This window comes from Netta rufina (genome assembly GCF_964035555.1).
Source record: "Netta rufina genome assembly, chromosome: 1".
NCBI classification, from domain to species: domain Eukaryota; kingdom Metazoa; phylum Chordata; class Aves; order Anseriformes; family Anatidae; genus Netta; species Netta rufina.
Window position 1 is genome coordinate 185,228,307 of NC_140123.1, and position 24,703 is coordinate 185,253,009.

The 24,703-nt window shown below is 37.9% G+C and overlaps 1 protein-coding gene across 2 annotated transcripts; it reads right to left on the bottom strand.

Annotated features, from left to right (window-relative positions):
• Positions 1-1,746: 1,746 nt before the first annotated feature.
• ZNF800 (zinc finger protein 800) lies at positions 1,747-14,990 on the bottom strand (the record flags this gene model as incomplete). Of its 2 annotated transcripts, XM_084283210.1 has the most annotated exons (5): positions 14,925-14,990; positions 12,629-12,724; positions 7,320-7,463; positions 3,446-5,189; positions 1,747-2,137 (listed from the first exon to the last, which is right to left on the bottom strand). In XM_084283210.1, coding segments are annotated over exons 1-5 (2,046 nt in total). In that variant the 5' UTR covers positions 14,986-14,990. The 2 variants fall into 2 exon arrangements, with proteins under 2 accessions (XP_084139336.1, XP_084139335.1); XM_084283209.1 differs by lacking the exon at positions 1,747-2,137 and having other exon boundaries at positions 3,442-5,189.
• Between the last annotated feature and the right edge of the window lie 9,713 nt (positions 14,991-24,703).

A 24,703-nucleotide genomic window follows, 5' to 3' on the forward strand; every position in this document is an offset into this window, starting at 1 on the left:
GAAATGAACAGTTATCCTATCACTATTTCTTCATTTTAACTTCCTAATCTTAATCCACAGGCATTCAGGGCCATGACTTAAATTGCACTTACATAAATAGCTTGCCATCATCCTTTGGAGAAGAATAAATGATGACTATGGTAGTTCTTATATTCCAACCATATAAAGAATTAACATTAGCTGGCCACCAACATAATCTTCAACACAAACTAGGTACAGCAATTTTCGTATTAAAAATGAAATGCATAGCCTATCTCCTTCAGTATCAATATTCAATTTTGTTGGAAAAGGATCATAAAAACAAGCTTTGCTCAGCTAAAGAAGAGACACCTTTACAAGACACCTTTACAAATGCCAAAATCCAGTATCAAAGGGTTTTCTAAAAATACAGCAAGGGTCAACCATCAATGTGGAGAAATGTTATGAAAGGTTTGGCACTTGTGGAGTGAACAAAACAAAAGCAAAAGAATTTATTACAACAGAATAGTACAAACAACTAGTTTCCATGATCAGAGGGTAAAATTTTACAAAAAAAAATGCAAACAATGTAATTTCTGCTTGAGGAGTGACAGACAGATATACCAGGTTTACAAAAACAACATCTTCTTGTTTATGCACGTGTAAGTGATTTCCAGTCTGCTTTATTTTCAACCAAATACAGTACATTTATCAAAAAAAAAAAAAAAAAAAAGAAAACAGCATGTACATTCAATATAAAACATTTCCAGCAACAGCTACAGTCCAGTTCCCATTCACAGTATTTTTAGTGCAATGCACTAACAGGGCCAAATATTTCTCTATCCATAAAAAGTATTTTTACTTCTGATCTTGTGATCAACATTTTTAGATATATTTTATACAAAAAGTATATATGAACACGAGGCACCTCCCTAAGTAAGGGAGTGAACCTATATAAAAAACATGGTATTTCTTCTGATGTACAGTACCTTCCAAATTGTAGCAATTTGACACAAATCACTAACAAAATATTTTCTAAAAAGTAAAAAATAAAATAAAATTAAAAAATAACAAAACAAAACCACTGATGCACAAAACTTGCCAAGAATCCCATAATGGCAGGCATGCAACAGTTTTACTAAAATTCTGATTAAAAGGTAAAAAAAAAAAAAAAAAAAAAAAAAAAAGGATCTAAAACATTTTCCAAATTATACAAAGTCAAGTGCTATCTATAGTGGTCATTCATCATATCGAGAGAAAAATTACTTTGAATTTCTCCCATACTATCCTCCCTTTTTATTAATATTTAAAGAAATAAACTAACATTATAAGTGGTTGTGCACAGATTGTCTGTCTATAATACATCAGCAAATATTCACTACCTTCATATTAACATTAGTGTGTTGATCTTTCAAAAAATAAACTGAAAATATAAACTGCAACTATCATTAAAGTGCTTGTGTATAAATTTTTTTAAAAAATTCAAGAACAGAGGAATGTGGATATTCTTGTAAACATCCTAGATGTTTACCAAGTTGTCCTATGAACCACACATGGAAAAAATACGGAGATCTTTGAAGCAACTGTAGTACAGTGAAATTCAGAACGTCCCACAACTGGGAAATTAGTCAGTATGAACAAACTGATGTTATGGCAAATACTAAAAATTAGTACAATTCAGCCAATATACACTACATTGTTTGCTCTTATACATTCATTTGTAATAAATTTAAACAGTATATAACACAACAATTGCCAAAGTAGATTTCACAAAAAAGTTAAGAGCTGTTCATCAGTTAGCGCTATTAGGGAGGAACAGTATGTACGATGAGCTCTCTGAAGATGGTTTCCTAAATGAGGTCTTCTTCCAAAGCTGTTGTTTAAGTTGCCTCTGTATTTTATTTTTTTTTGAAGTTCACGTATCAAACCTCAACTGCATAGACATAAGCATAGTTAACTGCTCATTTAGAAGTACATGTGTATTTCAACTACTGCAGTGTTTTGGGAGGAAGCACTGTCTAACAAGCAGTCAGAATGGTCGTAATTTAGTAAGAAAACAGCTTATGAAAATATTTCCTCCTCACAGTACCATTATCAAGATATTAGCGGTTCCAACACCACATTAAAGTCTTTTTCATGCAAATGAACTCCAAACTTTCCGAACATCACTTGAATCTATCTGAGGAGAAATGGGAATAAATTAATGCTTTGCGTTTACCAATATAATTCTGTTTGAAATTACAGAAGATAAATAATTTACAAGGTTAAATTTTTAATTCATCATCAAAATACAAGTCACTCTTCCTCTTAAAATTACAATAATTCAGGGTCCAGTTCCATTCCATTCAGCCAGGATTTGTTATGAAGCCATGAACAGATCAGAATACATTTTAGCCTAGCTAACACTACAAAAACTGAACTGAAATGAAATTACCTCCCACTTCAGAGTAAAAATATAGAGCAAGGCACATATACTTGTATTTTTTTTTTCCACCAAATATGTTATAAGGCTATTTCTAAATAAGAATATTAAAACCTCTTATAGGTATTGCTAATGTCTCTCCATTATATTTTTTTTTTATACAATCCCCACACCTTTAGGCATGAGTCAATCACTCTGAAATACACAATATTTCCTTTTTTTGAAAGGTCCTCTTAAAAAACAGGTCATATTTAATATAAAAGGCACTGGAAAACTAAGAAAATACAAATACAACTCTCAAGTATAAAACAATTCCCAGTGTACCATATAAGCAGGAGTTTAGAAAATTCTTGGCCAGACCTCTACATATATTCAGGCTTAAAACAAAAAATCTTTATGAGACTCAAACTTCGAAAAATAACTGACCAGAAGCCTCTGAATTTGTGCTTGTATAAATAAGCACTAAAAGAATCAAATCCTAAATTTGGTGATTTTAAGTGTTCACAGGGACCTAACTCAAAACTGATTTTAAATCAAAACAATTAAGTGCCCAAATTACATTCAATCAAAGTGTTCTATGTCCTACTGCGGGTAGAACATGTGTTATAGCCTAATATGCATGAAACATTAAAAAAAAGATAGTTACTGTACATCATAGACATTTTCAGTCAACAGCTTTTACCATGGTATTTTTAGCATTTCTTCAACTAGGTTACAGAGCTGTTCATTAACAGGATAAGTTATTCAAACCAGACAAAGGCACAGATAATTTAAAAGCATACTATTTTAGACATGTATTTATGTTAGCTTGACTATAATAGATGCTTTAAAAACAATTTAAATAGTCAACTTTGTACACTTTAATCTATATTCTACTCCAGTTTGCTGCAATGAAAAATTTAGAAATTAATTCTTTTCCTAAAAACTAAAAAAAAATAATTAAGAAACCGCTTTGACATATATCATAGTATTTAAGCCTCTAAACCATAAAATCTATGGAAAAATATGGTGGTTTTGTTTTGTTTGGAAAAAAAAAAAAAAGACAAAACACTATATTTTCCTCACCAGACAACAGCTTTAGATCTTGTACTTCTGCCTTTGGTTTTATTTTCTTCAGGTGAATGAGATACATTCGCCTTATGGGTTTTCTTATGATGTTCTAGGAAAGCTTTTCTGGCAAACGCTTTCCCACATTTATTGCATCGATGAAGAGAAAAGTTTTTTGTTACTTTTACTTCAATGCCAACATCAGCTCCTTCATACTTTTTATTGGGCGAATTAGAAGTGACATCCTGTTTGGAACCAATCTGTTTTGTTTCATCCCTCTGAGGGCCTCTTTTTGTCACCTTATTTAGAACGAGATCAATTGGCTTTTTTATTGCTCTAATTTCTAAACTTGCAGTTATTTTCCCAAGGTAGCGCGGTGACTTTTTATGAACTACAGTTATATGCCTTATCACATCGCGTTTGCGACGCGTTTCATACGAGCAGAGCGGACACCTGTAGTATTTAACATAAATGTTATTCCCATCTGTGTGTAATTCGATGTGTTTTGTCAAGTTCTGTTTTGAAGTAAATTGGCGTTTACAGAGTTTACAGTAAAGTTGCTTGAAGTCAAAGCCAGCTGAAAGTTTTGGCTTCCTGGTTTTTTGCTGGCCACCTGCAGCAGATGCATTGGTTGATTTAGAGGTTGGTTTAGAGGTTGACTTAGTGGTTGATTTAGAGGTTGATTTAGGGTTTTCTGGGTCCTGTTTAACTTTATTTTTCTGTGCTGACGGAGTGCTTTTTTTCTCGTTTGAATGATTTGTTCCCTTTAATTCATTCTGTGGAGAAAGAGCAATGGAAGGGGGTGAAGGTTCTACAGAATCTGCTGGTTCAATGTTTAGTTTTATTTCTGTTCCATTGGCAGTATTGTTGGGTCCTTTCTCTCTTTTAGAGTTCTTTCCAGAAAGAGTTATCTTGTGAACAATTTGCATGTGCCTTTTCAGCATTATTTGTGAACTATATTTTCTCTTGCACAGAAGGCATTTGCACGCAGTTAAATTGTACTCAGCCTTTGAAGACGACTTTTGTTTTCGGGTCTTAAAAGATTTTTTAGCAGAAGCTGTATCCAGGAACAAAGGTTGCCCAGGTTTTGTAGCTATATCAGGAGTAATGGAATCCCTTCTTAATCCTCTATGAACTTCATCAAAATGCCTCCTTACGTTGGCTTTTGTGGCAAATGATTTATAACACACAGGACAACTTCTACCTAATGTTACAAGAACGTTCTTATTTCGTCCCTTTGTGGAGCACTGATTTGGTTTCTTTTTTGTTTCTATGTACTTCTTTAGCTCTTCCATCTTTTTTTTGTGTACTTTTCTAATGTGCCGGCGTACACTGCGTCTGGAATGAAATTCTTTTCTACAAAGGCAACAAATCAGCTGGTGGCCAAAATCAGAATTATCCAAAGAGTCCAACTCAGGAGTTGCTGCTGGAGGCTGTTCTTCAGGAGTAGGTATCACCTTGTTTGTAACAGGATCAGCAGGAGGTAATTCTACAGTCTCCCCCACTGGAGCTGGAGCTGAAACAGTCTTGGGTTGCTCAGTGCTGGGTTCCTGTGTCTGTACTGGAGTTTGATCAGGAGTACTACTACTTTCTGTGTTCTCTTCTGGGCTATCAGTCCTTGATACATATTGAAATACAGCATTCTGATTAGTTTCTATAGGTTGCAATTTAATTATATATTCTTGTTTGTCTACCCTTGGATAGATTGCTTCCAGGAGGTCATTTATGGCTTGACTCTGTTTATCATTTATATCTGGGAGGTCTGGGGAAAAAAAAAAAAGCAAAAGTATTATTTTAAAATCATTTAGTAACTTTAATTATTTAAGTTTTACAAATTTCAAAGTGCCTTTTTACCACTGTGTCTACTCAGACACCAAGTTTGCATAAGCCATGTATTTTTACTATTTTACCGACCTTTTATACTTACAGGCTTTGAGTAATCATTTTTATCATATCAGCACAAGTGACATTTTTAGTAGAAGCCAAGACTGAAAGAACATCCTTCTAGTGTGCTAACATGAAAACCACCTAGGCTGAAAATTAGTTTGTCAGGAATTAAACTGTTATCTAAGAAGCTGTATCAATTGCAAAAGTAAGGACACAGGACTAAGCTATGTCCTTAGGACTAAGCTTCCAGTGTGCAGCTAAGCCTGAAGCATCATTAGAAGCTGATTTTCCTACTGCTGGAAACAGGCGTTCTCAACAGAGAAATATATTTCCAGAAATAAGCTCTTTTTCATGAACTCTGAATAGTCCTTAAGAAAGAATGAAACATCTGTGTAACCTGGGCACTGCATGAGGACAGAAGTAGATGAGACAGAATTTCTGGGGCAAGGAAAGATGTTAGCACTACCAGAACAGTTAGTAGGCTTAGTGATACAGTATGGTAAGCGTAAGGACAAATTCTGAATTTAGGAAAAAATAATTTCTCAAAAGAATAAAAATTCAGTGAAATAATATTTCATGAAATAACTCCACTCAGCTTACCCAAAGGTTCACCCTCTGTTCTGCCTTGATAAGGAGTTGAAATGAACTTAAAAAGCAAGAAAGGATGATATGGGGATCCTCCTCTCCTTGTTTGCCTGATACCAGTAACCTAAACTTTGCAAGCTGAAGTTTGTGAAGTACTGTTTTAATATACCTACTATCAAAAAAGTTTATTCAAATGTTTTTCAAAACATTTATATCCCTGGCTACCACAATGATGCTATGTGTATTTTACCTAGAAGAAAAAGAAGTATTAGTAAATTTATTTCCTGAGTAAAGTAAACCCACACCGAGTGAGGGTCATTCCTTCTACATTCTGAAGCAGAGGAAACAGTGTCACAACAAGAAATATGCTGTTTTGTTGCTCAGAACCATGTTTTAACACTGAATTACTAACACCTTTTGCAGTCAGCTTCAAATGGGGATTGTCTGTATAATTTTTATCACGGGTAAAAAGTCATCCCTATTTTGTACCATCTCTTCATACTATCCAATGACTACGCAAAGTACCTCGAAAGAGTCCTCAGGGAATGGTATTAGGAATTTTTTTGCTATGAGGACTACTGAATTTTTATTCCTATAATAATGTCACTAGCTTTTAATTTTATGTATTGAAAAAAATTCCCACTTCATTCAATAATCTTCATTCTCAATTTTGTATAAAACATAAGGATTTATATAGCTTTATTCAGAGCATTTATTATTATTCTCTTCATCTAGAGCACATAGCATTGTTCTTGTCATTTGAACCCTTCTTAGTGAACAGTAAAAAACATCAGTAAAGCAGACAATTAAATGAAGGTTAGAATGTCAGGAGCAGGACTGGAAGTCTACTCAGGGTAATCTTATTTTGCTTAGAAACTTTCACATTTAGGTCAGATGCACTTAAATACTGCTTTGCAAATACAACTCATCCCTTTCACAGAGAAGCTCTAGGGCTCTGCATCTGGCCAAACACACTAATTTAAGGAGGGAGATAGTATTAGTCTTTTCACCTTCTCCTTCACAACACCTGCTGACACAGTGTGGGAAAACAATCACCTAAAAAAAAAAAAATTAAGAAACTAGTGATTTGCTTAAGTATTGAGGCATGAGGATACTAATAAAGGAAGAAAAAAACTCATTGCAATGTTGACCTAGTCAACAGAGACCAAGATAATTAAAAAATATGCTGATCTAAAACTGAAATGCCTTGTTAGATCCAAGCTTTTCTATCAAATTCAGTTTCCCAATCCTTTGGCATACTCTTCAGTATCTTCCGCCATAAAGAGAAGAAATGAGAAAGGAAAAGGACAAGAAGGAATAAAAAGTGTTAATAGTGACACCCTTCATTAAAAAGGTTGGGCCTAAAATCTAGCTATCAAACTATGACATGAACACAAGTATTACAATTAGTAAAACTTACTATCATCCATCTGGAGACTTGGAGGACAATAAAACTTTTTATGAGTAATTAAATTTGGTAATCCTCTGAAGAGACTCCGGCACAATTTACACTCAAAAATAGTGTCCACATCTTTTAACAAGATATGTTTAAGTTGTTTAGTTCCTGTAATAAAAGAAACATTACACTTAAAGGAAGGTTTTCTGTTCATCTAACTCAAATCAGCTCATGCAAGCAGAAACATTTTAAAACATGACAATTTCAACAGCATTTTATCTTGCATTAATGCTTTCATTGCACTGTTTATGATACACACAAAAAGTTTCACTATGAAAACAAGACTAGTCTGAAAAAAATGTTTACACACATTACAGCTTATAGTGAAAGAGCAATGAGTTATTAAAGAATCACAGAACAGCACAGGTTGGAAGGAAGCTTTTTTTGTTTGTTTGTTTTTTTATAAGCTCCCTTTAAATATTGAAGGGCTGCAATGAGGTCTCCTGCCTGGAGAAGAGAAGGCTCTGGGAACAGCCCCAGCTCTCTCAGCCTTTCTTTCTAGGAGAGGTGCTCCAGCCCTCTGATCATTGTCACAGCCCTCCTCTGGACTCGCTCTAACAACTCCACATCTTTCTTGTGCTGGGGGCCCCAGACTTGGATGCAGCACTCCAAGTGGGGCCTCACAAAGGCAGAGCAGAGGGGGCAATCACATCCCTCCACCGGCCAGATATTCCTCCACTGATGCAGCCCAGGACACAGTTGGCCTTCTGGGCAGCAAGTGCACACCGCTGGCTCATGTTGAGCTTTTCATCCACCAGAACCCCCAAGTCCTTCTCTGCAGGGCTGCTCTCAATGAGTTCTTCTCCCAGTCTGTGCTCATGTCTGGGATTGCCCTGACCCAGGTGCCGCACCTTGCACTTAAGATTTGTTGAACCTCACCAGGTTCACATGGGCCCACTTCTCAAGCTTGTCCAGGTCCCTCTGGATAACATCCCTTCCTTCTGGTGTATGACTGCACCACTCAGCTTGGTGTCATCTGCAAACTTACTGAGGGTGCACTCTATCCCATTTTCTAAGTCATTGATGAAGATATTAAACAGCACCAGTCCCAAGACAGACACCTGAGGGACACCACTTATCACTGTCCTCTACCTGAACATAGAGCCATTGACCACCACTCTCTGGGTGTGACCTTCAAGCCAATTCCTTATCCACTGAATGGTCTACCCATCAAATCCATCTCTCTTCAATTTGGAGACCAGGATGTCACATGGGACTGTGTCAAATGCCTTACAGAAGTCCAGGTAGATGACATCGGTTGGTCCTCTCTTGTCAATTGATGCAGTCTCTCCATCACAGAAGGACACCAGATTGGTCAAGCACAATTTGCCCTTGGTGAAGCCATGCTGCCTGTCTTGGATCACCTCGTTTTCTGTGTACCTTGACGCTGCTTCCAGGAAGATCTTTTCCATGATCTTGCCAGGCACAGAGGGGAGGCTCACCAGTCTGTAGTTCCCTGGATCCTCCTTTCTACCCTTTTTAAAAATGGGAGTGATGTTTCTCTTTTTCCAGTCACTGGGGCCTTCACTCGACTGCCAGGGCTTTGCAAATAGGATGGAGAAAGGCTTGGCTACTACACCAGCCTGTTCCCTCAGGATCCTGGGATGCATATCACCAGGCCCCATGGACTAGTAGCTGTTCAGTTTCATCAGGTGGTCTCAAACCTGCTCTTCATTTACAGTTGGAGGGACTTTGCTCCCCCAGCCATCATCTACAGGTTCAAAGAAACAAGAGACATGGGAAGCCTAACTGGCAGTGAAGACTGAGGCAAAAAAGTTGTTGAGTACCTCAGCCTTCTCCATGCCTGTTGTTACCGTTTTTTAAGACCCAAATCAAAGCTAACATTAAAAAGGATTCCATACCAAGGTACCTGGTTGCTGCAATACATTTGCCTAACAGCAAAGGACAAGCAACTCAAGCATTTAAACAGGTCTGCAGTGTTTTTTCTTTAAGCTTGTCTAACAGTGTTAAGAAAGCAAGATACCTACAGCTATTTCACTTTTTTTTTTTTTTAAAGCACTAAGGCAAAAAATGACAGAGCATACAATTAGACTCAGAGAGCAACTAACAGGTCAACATCAATGTTACTACATCTGTGCACCTGACCCAAGATCAAAGTGATTGAGCTTATGCAAGAAAATAGAATTGGAGACATATTTTCAGCCTGCTGAAAGGAAAATACAAGTAATTTAAGTCAGAAACTTTTCTGTTAAAACACAACTAATTTGACAAAATGTGCAGGTTTTCTCACACTTGTATATTCCAAAAAAAACCCGCAAGAGTAAGAAGGGCAGGAATTTGAGAACACCAACAATGCTAGACCAATCCTTAAACAATTAAAGGGTTCGGAGTTTAAGTTACACTTCAAGACCAGATTTCGCATCTTGCTAAAATTACGTACATAATGCCTACAATTAGCAAAGGATTGATAAATGATGAATACTTACCCGTGCTGAACCAGAAGGAAACACTAGCTAAACAAATTCAGCTAATTTCTCCAATTTGATATTTTTCTTATAAAGGAATAAATCAAAATTAATCTAAATTAGTCAAACAAGCAAAACCATAATGAAACTGGGCAAAGAATGAATATCACAGACAACTATGAAACAGCAAAAATGGCATCAAGATATTCTTCCAGCCCAAACAGAAGTTCAAATTTTCACTCATCAGAGGCACTTAAGAATTCCATTTAAAGATCAAACTTAGAATCACACTGCAGAATTATTTCTTAAACCAAACTTTTTGAGTAAGCCTTACATAGACAGCTTTTTATTTCTAAGTCTAATTTTATTTTATTTTTTTTTTTACAACTGAGTTTTGGCAAAGCACAATGACTTCTCTTCTTCAGCTACTTAAACCTAGGATCCAGACTTGACTATCTGAGGCTACCATCCAGTTTCTTGCCTTGGCTATGCCTTTCCCAGGCCACTGCCCAAGACTGTTTTTTCCTCCCACAGGCTCTTTCCTGAAGTGTTACTAACATAATCTTCATCTGACCTCCATTTCTACAGACAACAGACTACTGGACAAATTTCTCCATTTATTGAAATATACCAAAGTAAAGAATTGTAGAGTTCCCCAAACAGCACATTGGGTACTGAAATCTCACCCTCAAACAGCTATATTTTGGCATTTTTAAGACAAACATTAATGAAAACCCAGCTGAACAAAACTGAAAATGCTCCACATAAATAAAATTCCAGTGAATCACTAACTATAATTCAAATAAAAAGGCCTCCAACTTGGTGATAGCACACAAACTAAAATTTGGCTTTTGCTGTTGATGTGTGCCCTAGCCAAAAACATCCCTCTCAAGTGAAAAAAAACAACATCTAATTCACCACTATTTCCCCAATCAATGGGACACACAAGTCTCTCATTCTCTCTTCCCCTGCACTCTCTCATGTTATACTGACAGTTCAGTCTCTTCCATTCAGGACTGATTTTTTTTTTTTTGTCTAATTCAAACCATTGGTTTTATGAATTACTGGATGAGATTTAAGGACTTATACTGGAGGTGTGAATGGATGACACAGTGGTCTCTCTGGTTTCAAACCTTCTGTATTTAACTGTGAAACTTTTCATAAGTAGCAGTAAAAATATTAATTGCTCTTTATGAATTAAACAGTAGACCATTACTGACTTTTGGAAACAGAAAATAAATTAAAACATCCACTAGTTTCATTGACGCATCAGGCAGAGAAAAAGCAAACATCTCCTCATTCTTCACTAACTGCAGGTTGCAGCAACAAGCAGTTAATTTTCTGCCAGCATATGCTGCCTCCAGCTTTTTTAAGCCTTCTTCACTTTGTAGCTGCAGCTAATTGGAGTAAGTGATACTTTGTCAAATCCTGTTAATATTTGTAAATGTAGATGCTAGGAATAACACCATTGTCAAAAGAAACTGTTACAGCACAGTCATAACAAATACTTCTCTGGCAGAAATACCCAAGCTTACGCCTTTAGCAAGCAATTTAACTTTTCAGAAAAATCTCACCAGTCCACTTCCTTCTACAAGAACATTCAATTCTATTACAGAGTTACAGAATTCTGTATTAGAATGTTGTTTGTTATGCTTTATTGTGTTTGAATCATTATTAGAAAATAGCTACTAATTCATTTGTTATTCTTAATGTTCTGAATGACAGAAGAAGCCTTCTGCTAAAACTGGATTAAATGGAGAACACTCCAGCTTTCATACCTATTTCTTTAAGTATACAACAGGTTTCAAAAGTGTTTCTTAGCATAATGAAATGTTGCTTGTTCAAAACTAACTAGTAAAATCTGCTCCAGGTCCTTTTGCCTTCTGTCCAACTTCCCCTGGTGCAGATGACTGAAGAGACCAAGGCAAGCCGTCAATTTAACACATGCCAGCGAGGACAACCTGGAAGCAGCCCACGGACAGATTACTTGTGATTAGCTTGTGCTATCTCCAATAAAGAGTCCATTAATCTGCCTCAAGTGAAAGAAGCCTGCCACACATATTTGAGGCTTTAGGTGAATCTCATTTAAACACACATAAAAATGATTACTAATGATGACTCTCACATCCAGTTTTCCTTCTTCTATTAAGTTTCTAAATGCAAGTGGAGAACAAACTGAATATTGTGCCTTTCTACAGGACTCAGCTCATGTGCAACCCATTACATATCATCAACGACTTCCATATGAAACATTTACTTCATATATATATAATGATCTGTTGCTTTGTACTTATATATATTAACAACTGCTATGTTCTTGCAATAAGGGTTGTAAAAATAAAATGCGTGTTTTGCCACATCAAAAGTGTAGAACCAGCTGGGAAATATTGCAGGCTTCAATCACCTTCGGCATGCTCATCCAAACACTTGTTGTTATTCTTAGGTTCACTGCTATGATTTGCAACTCCAGAAAAGAGTCAATGAACACCTTAAAAGTATGATGATACAACAGTATTAAAAAGTTCAAGACAAACACTGAATTTTCTCAGCCTCTCAAGAGTTTCAATATAAACAAATCAATAATAGCAGTTGGAGGGATGACACCAAACAAGTCATTTTTAAAAAAGTATTTTTGAAAGGTAACTATACTGCAGGAGCTGTATCTTGACTACTTTATATGAGAACCCTTATAAAAGGGAACAGCACCTAATGCCAAAAACTTACAAATATTTTGCAACTATGCAGAAACTCAGGTGTTGGTGGCTCTTCTGTTTTAATACATATTAAATACACATAACCCTCACAACAAGGTAATAAACTTTTTTAGAGTCAAGAACGGTTTCATACCTGATCGAAAACATTCGATGATTTGTTGAATACCGGATTTTGATGTTTGCAGAGGCTGCTGTAACAATGGAGGATCACCAGGTTCCAACATATGCACTGAAATACATAAAGGATAAGCTGTTAGAGAAAACTGAGATGATTTTTTTATTAGGTTACATATTTTCTGTGCATACAGTAAACTTGATAAAAAGAAGGCCACAACTACAGTACAAGTTGTCTTGCTCAAAAATTCTCATCAACACTGAATCAAAAAATATCGCAGAGTAAATTTTCCAGCCATGGTACGTTTTGACAACACACTGTCATTTTGATTATTTAAAGAAAATGTGTATTCAAAGCTATGTGAATCAAACAAAAACAACTATACAAAACCATAATGACTAATAAGAAATTTCCATCAATTAAGGCAATTCCCCAGAACAGCCTACTTGACTCCCATCATTTAAACCAAAACAACAAAACAAACGTACAAAAAAGCTTTACTAAATATTTCTTCAGAGTGCCCTGTGTGATTCGTGTGTTGTCAATACGTACCTAAGCACTGAATTCACATCCGTTCAGCAATGACCAGAACAAGGTATAAGCATATCTAAGTAGTAGCTATTATAATTACAGCTATTATAATACTTTTAACAACAACAAAAAAAAAGTTCTAGAAATGCTTCTGGTTCAAGCAAACTGCTGAACTAACATCTTACTTCTGAAGTTTCATTCCATCCCGCAGTCTTCATAAAATCTATTACAACTAAAACTGATCTAAAACTCTTTACTGATCAGGATGATGATTATTATTCTGATACACGGTGTTTATGCATGTGGAAATTAACAGCATTCCATTGGTGCATATGCATAAGACACCTAAGCTTTGCTCAGAGAAAAAAACAAATTTACATGAATAAGAGCACCTACTTAAGCGTACGTGTGCAAAATCACTAGTTATGTCTTCTTTGTCATTTCATAAATCGGTTGCCCACTTGGTAGGACGTTTAGCTCCATTGTAAGGTCTCAATTTTCTAAATAAGGTACTGAGCATGTCTAAGAAATTTATTTTTAATGAAGAGCAATAGAGACACAGTTTAAAACTATTTAGGTTTATTAATTGCAAATAGATTAAACATCTTAACAGAAAAGTTATGCCTTTCAATGTGAGGTTATAAATAAATTCAAGCTGGAAAGAGCATCAGAAAGAAAAGAATGATAAAATGAACACTCCATGCAACTCTCCTGGCCCCATTATACACTATTATACACAAACATGTAACAACCATTACAAATCAGCTCATCGTTTAGGGATCTCTAACACAATAACATCGTACTAGCTTATTCCATATTCTTCAAACTAGCGTACTTTGGGTTGTATACTGCCTCTAGTATGCACGTGCAACACCCACTGACATCAAGAGGAGTGACATATATGAAGCATACGTAACACATCACTATTATTTGTAAGGCAAGAATAGTATTTTACCCTTTATAAAGCATTAAAGCAACTCAAAACCTCAAAATCTTAAACACAAAGAAGTGTTTCTACAAGCTGAATAATACCTGCTTTCAAATCAAAGTTGCCACGCACAGGCTTTCAACAATTAATTCCAAAACCTGATGCCTTTCTTTTTGAAACATAAATGAAAGCATCCAAATTATAAGCTCTACAGTAAGTCAACAAGGAAGGAACCACATTTCCTTCTGTGCTTCCAATTATAACAGCAGGCATAACAATTAGAAAAAGAAGCCTACCAAATTAACTGAAACTTCAGAGCACTCAAAGTACTTTCCACTGACAGCATCCTCTGTGTCATAGAGCAGTGGATGCATACAGTTGTTTTAGGACTTTTAGGGTTTGTGTTTTGTTGTGTTTTTTTTTTTTTTTTTTTTTTTTTTTTTTTTTTTTTTTGTTCATTTGTTTTGGTAGACACTTAAGAAGAAGACCCCAAGTTCATCAGAGCTCACCCGGGGAGACTCAAAGTAAAGATACACTCAATGAATTCAAGAGACCGTCAAAAATGTCTTTTATAATAATAACTTGAAATGGCATGCTTTTTGGAAACACAAATGTTGTATTTACATAATTTCTCGCCTTCCTGCGCTCACTGTACGCAGTGCCCATTTGAGAGCTTGAGCACTTTGACAAGTCCTGCAGGAACTCAGAAGTGATCTTTGTTCAATACGTCAACGTGACAGTGGGAGAACACATAAACCTTCCCAAACAGAACCCAAAGCTTTTGATACCCCAGAACTTTCCCTAACGATGCGCACCCGCCGCATCACCTCAGTTTCTCGGGGTTTCTCGCCCTACCTGGCTCACAGCACCCATGGTGATGGTGGTCAGTCTGGCAGCACTTGTCCCTCAGAGGCATTTTCCGCGGGCACCACCTACTTCCCTTCTACATCCAGCAGCGCGGTCCTGCTAAAACAAGCAAACCGAGAGTCACCTCGGGAGAAAGAGAGGGCGAGAAAGCGGCTCCGCGGCGGGCCAGGCGCACCCTCGGCGGGGAGGGAGGGAAGGAGGGAGCGAAGCCGCCGCGCTCGCAGCGCACTTCACGGTGCCCAAGCTCCCGCTCCCCGGCCCGACCACGCGCGCCCGGCCGCGGCAGGTGACAGCGGGAGGCGGGCAGGGAGCGGCGGGCGGCAGCGCCTACCTCCGGGCCGACAGCCGCGCCGACAGCCGGGCCCCCCCGCCCCGAGCTCGGCTCCCCTCAGCCCCGTCCCGCCGCGGCGGCGGCCGCTGACCCCGGAGCCGGATGGGCACGGCGGAGGAAGTGACTGCGGCCGGGCGCCGCGGGGCCGCGCACTGCGCACGCGCCCGGGCCGCCGCTCCCCCGCGGCGTGCCGCACAGGTGCCGCCGGGCGGCCGTTGGGCGGCCGTTGGGCGGCCCCGGCGCTGCCCGCCGGTGGGGTGCTGAGGGGCGGCCCCGGGTGGCGTGTCTGCGCTCAGCCTGCTTTGTTACAGCTGTTGGTGTTTTGTTTGGTTGGTTGGTTGTTTAAAGTTCTTCTGGTAAATTTTGCCGTGATGGGTGTTCCCGTGAGGTGCGTTCCCAAATCCAGTCAGGGGATGTTGGTGTGCTGCGCCGAGCGGGCAGACACCTGCTGCCTCCACACGGCTCACAGAATCACAGAGTCAGCTAGGTTGGAAGAGACCTCCACCATCACCGAGGCCAACCTCTGACCAAACACTAAAAGTCCTCCACTAACCCATATCACTGGGCTCTACATCTAAACATCAAGGTGTCTGCCACTGCTCTGCTGGCAGCAGCTTGGCGGGGTGGGAGGGTAGCACTTGGGTTTTTTTCAAAGGAAAGGACATGAGTAAGTCTTCTTCCACTTCAGGACAAGTGTCCATCATTTAAGGAAAAGCTTTTGTAGGGAATATAAGAAGTAAACACATGTATAGGGAAAGTGCTGAGAGATGGTACCAATCTGTTGTCAAGTTTCGGCTTGTGGTTGAATCACCTCTTGATGGAGACAGGATTCATGGTCTCAGACAAAGTTCAAAGTCAAACCTACTGTCCGTGTTACATCTTGCTCACCCTTTTTCAAATCAGATATGGGGAGTTTTTACCATCTGACCACCAACTCATAAACAATACAATCTCTTTAAAATACGGATATTTATTTCACCAATAAGTCCTCTGTTTCCAAAGCAGCAGGAGGCAGAATTGAAACCCATAAAGTCCATTTGGGTTTTGATTAATGAACTTGATGCATCTGAATTATCAGAGAACAGTTCAGTCCAGAGTCATGTGGCACAGCAGCAGAAATCAATTGAAACCGTTAAGTTAGGCATCCAAACACCGGTCTCTGCATCTATCCAGAAGTGCTCTTATCTTGATGAGCGTAGCTACATCCTGAGCTTGGCTGCGTTTGACACAGACAGGAAAAAGCTTAGCTCCACCCAGACATGTAGCTGGCTGTTACAACCACATGCAGAGCTCGTGGGAAACAAAGTGCCAAGAACACAGCTGCCAACTCCTTTTTGAGCAACAGCCCACTGACTGTAGCACTTTCCCAAGTAGTGAACTTGGAGAATTAATGTTCCCCGCCTCCCAGATTTCAGGTTCAGATATAAGTTTCAAAGGCAGATATCAGGTTCAAAGCAAGATCATCTTCCAATCCTGCTGATGCCACTGTGTTTTTACAAATGTTGAAATAGGAGGAACAGCAGCTTGACTTTGTATCTTGGTCATTCACCATGAATGGATTCAAAGCACTAGCACAACTACCGATATCATTTTTATTGAGTGATCCAAAAAATATGAGAGACAAAAGCAAACTGCAAAGCATAAGCTCAGCAATGGATGTTCAGAAAACTTTGTTTGCATTGGCAGTGACTGAAGAAGTTACGATACCTTTTGTGAATAAGTGCCACCAGCTAGCACAAAGAGAAGTAAACACAGTCATTGTTCATCTATTGGTAAACTCACAGTGAAAAGAACTGGAATAAAGGTCTGCTAACCTTTACTGATTTCTTATAATCCTAGCCATTATTCGTCACAGGGAGATGTTTTACACTATACCAAAACAGTCATTAAAAATTCTCCTCCTGCTTCATTAAAGTCTTAGCTAGGCATGGTGTCCTCAAAGGTGAGCTATCCAGTAGTGGTTCCTCCACTCATTCCTTGAACTTCACTGATTAAATCTGATAAAATTGCCCCAGTGCCCACTCCTTTATGGGGGTAATGCTGAAAGATTTAAAGAGTGAGATGAATCCAATGCTGGTGAACCACTTCATGGAATCAAGTGCTGGAGAGAAGAATGCCTGCCCAGACCAGTGGCAATGGCATTCCTCAATTCAGTACCCTAGTGAGGCATTTTTTAGCATGTCATCATCCTTGATGTTGATAGTGAGCTAAGGTCCAGCTCACTATTTGACATTTTACTGTAACAGTCGTCTCTCAAATATTGAGTTACGTTGATATCAGCTTATAAACATCATCTTCTAAGTACAGGGATTAAAGACAATGGACAAAGCAAAAGCATATTAGTGCTACTTCTACTAATTCTTTAACTACAATTCATTCCTCTTTAGTTTCAAAACATCCTTTCTCCCATATCACAGGCACAATTTTAGATATTGTGCTAGAGAACCCGAATTTCTTCAGCGTCTCTTTATGTAGTATGCTCCAGACCCTGGAACCATCTTGACTGCCTTCCTCTGGCTACTCTTCAGCTTGCAAGAATCTCTCCCACAGATGGGAGCCCAAACTGGACACGGCATTCCAGATGTGGTCTCACAAATGCTAAGTAGAGGAGAATAACCCTTCCCCTTCACCTTGATGACAACCCTGTCCTCCAGCACACCAGCAACTCCCCAGGTTTCATGTTATCCACACACTTGCTAAAATGCGTTCCAACTCATCATCCAGATCACCAAGTATGTTACACAGAATAAGCCCCAATATTGCGCCTTGAGGAACACCACCCGGACAGTTTCTCCATACCAACTGGGTAGTCCTGGGTGTGTTTATAGGGATGCTATGAGAGTCCATGTGGAAACCCTAACAAAAATCAAGGTAAATGACAGCCTCTGCTTTTCCATCATCTGCCAAGCCACTCATTTCATCATAAAAGACAATGAGATTGGTAAGGTAAAATTTGCTCTTCTGTCTTCCCCTGGCCCAGTTTTAATAATTCCGGTTAAATGAAGATTAGTATATAGTAGGTTCGGGAGGAGGAGGTTGTGTATTTTTGGAGGGTGACTAACAGCTGAAATCTCATTCTATCTTAAATGCATATTCATAACTTTTATACTCCAATCTTAAGGAAGACCAGAAAAATGGGCAGTGTTGAATGCATGTATGAATCTCAGTATCTAAGCTGACCTTATAACTTGTTTCTGGGTGGAAGACCCTCATTTATATCTTGTGTGTAATCTATCATATATTTCATAATATAACCAATTAGTGATGTTGGCAAGCAAATGCACCCAAACTTTGACCAGTCATGTGCAAAGTGCCTGTTACAGATAACCAGCACAGATCAAGAAGATGCTTGCAGAGAGGAGCCCCTTCAGCCAGTGGCCGGTCATTGTGTGTGAGAATTTCTGATCCAGGTGTAAAGCTCATTTAGCAACACTCTGCTGCAGTTGTTCATGCAGCAGGATAAGCTGGGAATCATATTTGAGTTTCTCAGTTTAAGTGAAGAACAAGCAGATGATGTTTCCTAACTTTGAAAAATGCAACATTCACCAATTAAATCTGAGAGAAACTTGAAGCTTATAAATAAGTTATAAAAAAGCTTATTGAATTAAAATAGGTCAGAGGGTTCTTTGCAAAAACTGGTAAACTTTCTTTTTGTCTTAAACAATTAAGGAAAGGTTCAATGAAATTAAAAGATGGGCATTTTTAAAGCAATAAGAATTCTTCACACAGTCCATAATTAGCTTGTAGAACTGGCTACCAAAAGAAATCACCGTGACAAGAATTCAGGAAGGTTCAAAGGTGGGCAACTATGTGAATTACAGTAATATTTAGGTTTAATATTAAATCAATAATAAGGTTTGTCCAGCTGAAAAGTATTTTGGCACTAAAATATTACAAACCCTTTCCTTTTTAAAACTGGAACAAATACCTATGCATACAAAAAATCTCTGAGACTTAAGAGTTTCACTATTATTTGTGACACTGAACAAAAAGATCATGCTAATTGCTAACTAATTACTGCTAATTATTAATAACTGCCTAATATATAGGCTAAGAATTCACTGCAGTCAGAGCTGGGGCTTGGCACACCTGCTTTTCACCTAGCTAACATGGATGCTGCTGTGAGATAAACATCCATGATACAGCAGCACTGTAGGTTTTAGTAGGTCTGTGTAAACCTGCCTGGGACACTGTACACTTAGGCAGCTAAGCCACAGTGCAGTCCAGTTTGCTATTTGCAATTTTGCTCTGATGTTTTTATGCTCTCAGACAAAAAAAACCCCACCTTTTAAAAAAAAAAAAAATCAAAATTTTAATATGCCAAGCATACTAAAAGAAAGAATTACATCCTGCATAGGCTGTGTTACTGTCATCCCCTTTCACAGCACTCCAGGTGGCTGCTGCTATATTGTGCTCTCTAGGTTTGCCTACTTTTGCTTTTCAAAAAGAAAAAAAAGGGGAGCGAGGGAAGGGTCCATTACCTAAGGACAGGGTCTCAGGTAATGAAGGCCTTAACATTCCGTTATGAGTGCTATCATTTCTATTGAATATTCCTCTCTCCCTCTTAACATTTCTACTAACCAAATATGAAATTCAGATCACTCTTCTGACTTGCCAGGTGCATTCATAAGTCCTGAAAATTCCTACCAGTTATTCTCAAGTAATTCTGTACGTGTTTCTTGCCTGTGAACCAGCAGTTTCATTTGGACCACTGTAGTCTCAAAGGAAGCACCTGTCTTTCATGAATTCATCTGCTTATTCCTGAAAGTACTGATAAACATTTAGCATCTGAAACAAACTGTGGCAATAATTTCCACTATATCAAGCACTTGCAGAATTCTTTGTGTGTTCAATATGCTTCCTGATAAATTGATTGCCTACTACTTCCTGTAGGAATTCCTGCAGAAATTAATGAATTATTATTAATTTTAAAAAGAATCAGTTTAGAAACAGATATTCAACATACCAACATATTCAACATTTCTCCGTAGCACTTAAGATGTTGTTCTATCCCAGCTCAGTTGCCTGTTATGCAGACAGGGAGTCCTTGTTAACTTAACCTTCCTGTGCACTGAAGCTGTTTCACCATGTTTAGGCTACCATTGTCTGTGGTTTTAGTGGTTCTGTTATATCATTCATAAGGGGGAATCATTACAAATGTGTGTGGTATCCAATGAACATTAATAGTTCACAGCCAAACCACATACAGTGTTAAAAAGTACAGGGTGCTCTTCGATGTAACGAAGAGAAGGATGAAAATCCTCCTGATTCATTTCATGCAAATTCTAGGCATAAAATACATTATAGGTGAGTTTTTGAGTTTAGCTTTTGTCTTCTGGGTAATGATCTCAACATAACCAGCAGACTTAAACAGCATCTGTTTGTTCATTGCACTTTAGATTATATGGAACTGGTGACGTGTTTAGAAACGAGTTCTGTTACAGCTTGATGATCAAATTCTTTTTAAATTGTTTCGCTGTTGTGCTTAATGGCTTTGAGAAATCCAAAATTCAGAGAAATTTCTCTCAGCAAGAGAAAAGAGTTTCACACTGGATTGTGTTTCCAAGGTGTATAATGACATATTCTAGCAAGGGAGGTATTTTTTGGTAGAGGATATTGAAGCATTATCTCAAATAGTTTTAATGGTAGGGTTAGTGTCCACTGAGAGGTTTTGTTCTGCCAAAGGGCTGGTAGTAACACCTGCTGAAATGCCTTGCCATCTATTTACACATCCAAGAGCTGTTAAGATTTGATTAGCAAAACTTTTGCTCATACCCTCTGACCAATGGCTCTTTCTCTGAATTTGGGTGCATTTTGGATGAAGCTCCTAACTTCACAATAGCTCTCCCTAGGAAAAGTAGTTCTAAGCTGGAGCAAACTAATGCTGTGACACTGCTCTGAGCAGAGTTCAGTTTGGCAGCGATGAAGGTAGAGTTCATAAACGCCGAAGGATCTCCCATGTCATGTGAGCTAATCAAACGGTGTCACAAATCACAGTCATACTATATTTTACTGCATATACAGATATTCCAGCATTCCTTAATACACTGCTCTTAGGTTATATTTCTGATTTGATGTGGCCACATGTAGTGTTCGCACTGATAGCATCCTGTGATGAACGATGCATTCATAAACTCCAGATTAAACAAAATTTAGATATACAAGTCTGAGAGCAATTCAGACTGTTTCAGGCACATTAAGGCTCCTTTGTTAGTGTCTGCATCCACGATGGCCAGATGGGTAGAACATTCACCAAGGCAGCAGAAGACCTTGATTTCTAAATCCTAAACTACAAATTGAGACCCCTTTTGTTAAGCACAAGGCACAGTTCAATCAGGAATGCAAGAGCTGGGGGACTAAAAAGAGATTAACAAAGACAGCCTGATTCTATTGAGAATGCGATTAACTTGGGGAAGGGGAAAACAATACCGAGTCCTGCTTGCAGTTCCCAGAGCTGTTTGTTTATTTATATCCAATGATGCTTAAATGGGAAATGCATAAACAAGTCTTTAGAGCACAGACATGTTGACTTTCAGATAAAGGTGGGATCACTTAGACAACTCTTTTTTTGTTGGGTCAGTCACTATGAAAAAGTACATTAAGAGTTTTCTATACACCACAAACGAAGCAAGATGTGAACTAATTCTCCCCGTGCTATTTTCTAGCCCAATACAACTTGCTTACAATATTCACAGTTTTAGAATGCTTATATTTATATGCCTCACATTTCTGGTGAAAACTTAAAATTAAATTCATTTATATTTGCATCAAATCTACAGTTGCATAACTAAAGTTTACATGATCCTTATACCTTAGACTTGATAGTATCTTATGGAAAATCCCTGGTCCAGAATAATTCCGAATCTTCCGAATCTAATAATCCAGAATAATTCCGAATCTTCCGTATCTAATTCCGAGTCAATACGTGCTCCAGTCCAACAAGTAGCTACATCTTCATGCTCTGTTCCCCAATTAGCGCAACACTTCATTACCCTTTGGGGATGAAAATAAACTTCTATATCTATTATCTTACCCCTAATTCATTTATTTACAAAGTTACTACAACTCATAATTAACTAGACCTGTCGCGGGATCTAATTTCCTTTTGTTCTTTCTGGTGCCCTGATATAAAATTTAGCAAATGGAACAATTTGCAATGCATCTCTCCCCTAGGAGAGCCTCATCGTCATCTGATCACAGATTTCACCTCTTCTGTGTTTTCCCTTTGCACCCTACAACTTAGATTCTTGGTTGCAGAGTGATCCAACTTCACATGGAGGCATGAAAAAAAAAATTCCACTCTAGAAATATTTAGCTTCTGATTACATCTCTTTCCTGGAAAGCATGCACAGGTGATTCAGTCTCCAGCAAGGATGCATGGGGATTGGAATCCAGATTTCCAATTTCATTGCTGCACCTTTTTCTAATAATAGTTTCTGGTAGAAGAGTTAGGTAACATACAGAGTAAATACTTAAAAAAAAAAAAAAATCTGTACAGCTGGAAATAACAGAAGAGAAAAGCTTTGGTAAATTTCAGGTAACAAGAAGAAGCCCTTGAAGACATTCTGAGTCATCAGATCAGTGTGGCCAGTAACCTTCTGACATGAGGAATAAGGAAAAGATGCCTAACTACTCTGAAGATGTAGCTTAGGTAGTTTATGAATGGGACTTGGGCACATGTGCCATAGGGAACTTACCTCAGCTCTCCAAGACATTCCAGTGTTCTCATTTCCTTATCATGGATCGCTAGCAGGTGCAGCATGATTTTCAAATTAAAGATAATTTGGTTTACATATTTTTCTTTATGAAAGGCATCATTCTGTGTAAATAGTCTTCTTAATTTTTGTTCCCTTTTAGTTTACTGTTACTTACCTAGCTGGGAAAACAAACAAACAAACAAACAAACAAACAAAAATGCTTCTCACAGTACTGATATACTATCTAACCAAAAAAAAAAAAAATCTCATCAAATATATTAGGAAACATGAAAAACTTGCTTACAGTACTATGAAATGAATTTGCATCTTCTTACCACATTCAGTTTTCATCCAGTCCAGTGACTTTTTCCCTGCACAGTCTTCCTATAGAATGAACATAAAGTTAGTTTAATTCATGTTCTCATCCTTGATTAATCTGATTAATAAAAAATACAAACAGATATGCAACACTTTGAGATGCATAATTCCAGAAATCATTTAATTGAGAATTATATTTTAAGGGTTTAATTATACTTATGATATGCATTAAGAAATGGAGGAAAAGTAATCTGAATAAGAAATTTGAGGCAGAATGCAGACCTTGTCTAGCATGCTGACTCACAAGTTGATTATGTCCTGTACCACGTAGTGTATATAAAACTATCCATACCCATGAACCTTGTGAGGTTTGCAATCAGTATAAAGCAGTAACAGCTGTTTCTTTCTTCTGCAGGCGATGGCAAAAGATACAGACAACTGAAGACAGAAGAAGGAGGAGGGAAGACAAGACAGAAGAATTCCTAATCCTTTCACAGAAAAGATAAAAAAGTATACTCCTTATCTCTAAACACGCTGGTGGGGGAAGGTATTGGACAAAACTGGATGTGGGAGTATTGTTTCTCTATGTGTGCACAGACATTAGGTGTGTATATACATGTGCAGACCTATGGATACAATGTGGGAAGGGGAGGGAAGCAAGGGGAGGTAATTTAGAGAAACAGGAAAGTACAAGAGACATATTTGGGAAGCATTTTGAAGACGTAAAAATGAGAGAGATTCATGAGAAGAGAAAAAAATTGGAAAATTACAGAAAAAAAATTGAATGAAAGAAGGTAATTGGGTGCAGTAACTTAAAATTATGCAAGCAAGACATACAGCAAGAAGCATAACTGAAAAGGGTAAGAAGAGGTAATCAGAGCAAATCCAGAAATAATAAGATTATTTCTACTCAAAAGGAAAAACCTACTTTCATGAGCTTATTTATGAAGTGTCTGTGTCTATAAGTAAATTAAGTCACACATTGCAAGACAATAGCAAACTTTTAAATTTCATTAGGGAAATTCTGATTTCATTAGCAAATTGGCAAGATATTACTCAACATCAGGGAACAAATACAAGTACTTCAAGATGTTTGAGGGCAAATCATGAAACCATGGAATTAAGAAGAAAAAAAAAAAAAAAAGCTGAATTTCAGGAGCAATAATGTCAAAAATCCTAAGAAAAAGAAGTTGTAGAAATCCAGTTTATAAAGTAGCTAATACAACTTAAATAATCAGCATAAAAATAGTTTCATAGAAAGACAGACTACAAATGATAAATTACATGATGGCATGAGAGGAAAATGAAACAGTACATGGTCTAATGAATACCAGTAAGTAACAGGTAGCAGATAAGATACTCTACATGTGTCTACACGAGAGCAAGCTTTAATAGAGTCCTCTCTTTTGGATGCAAGTTTA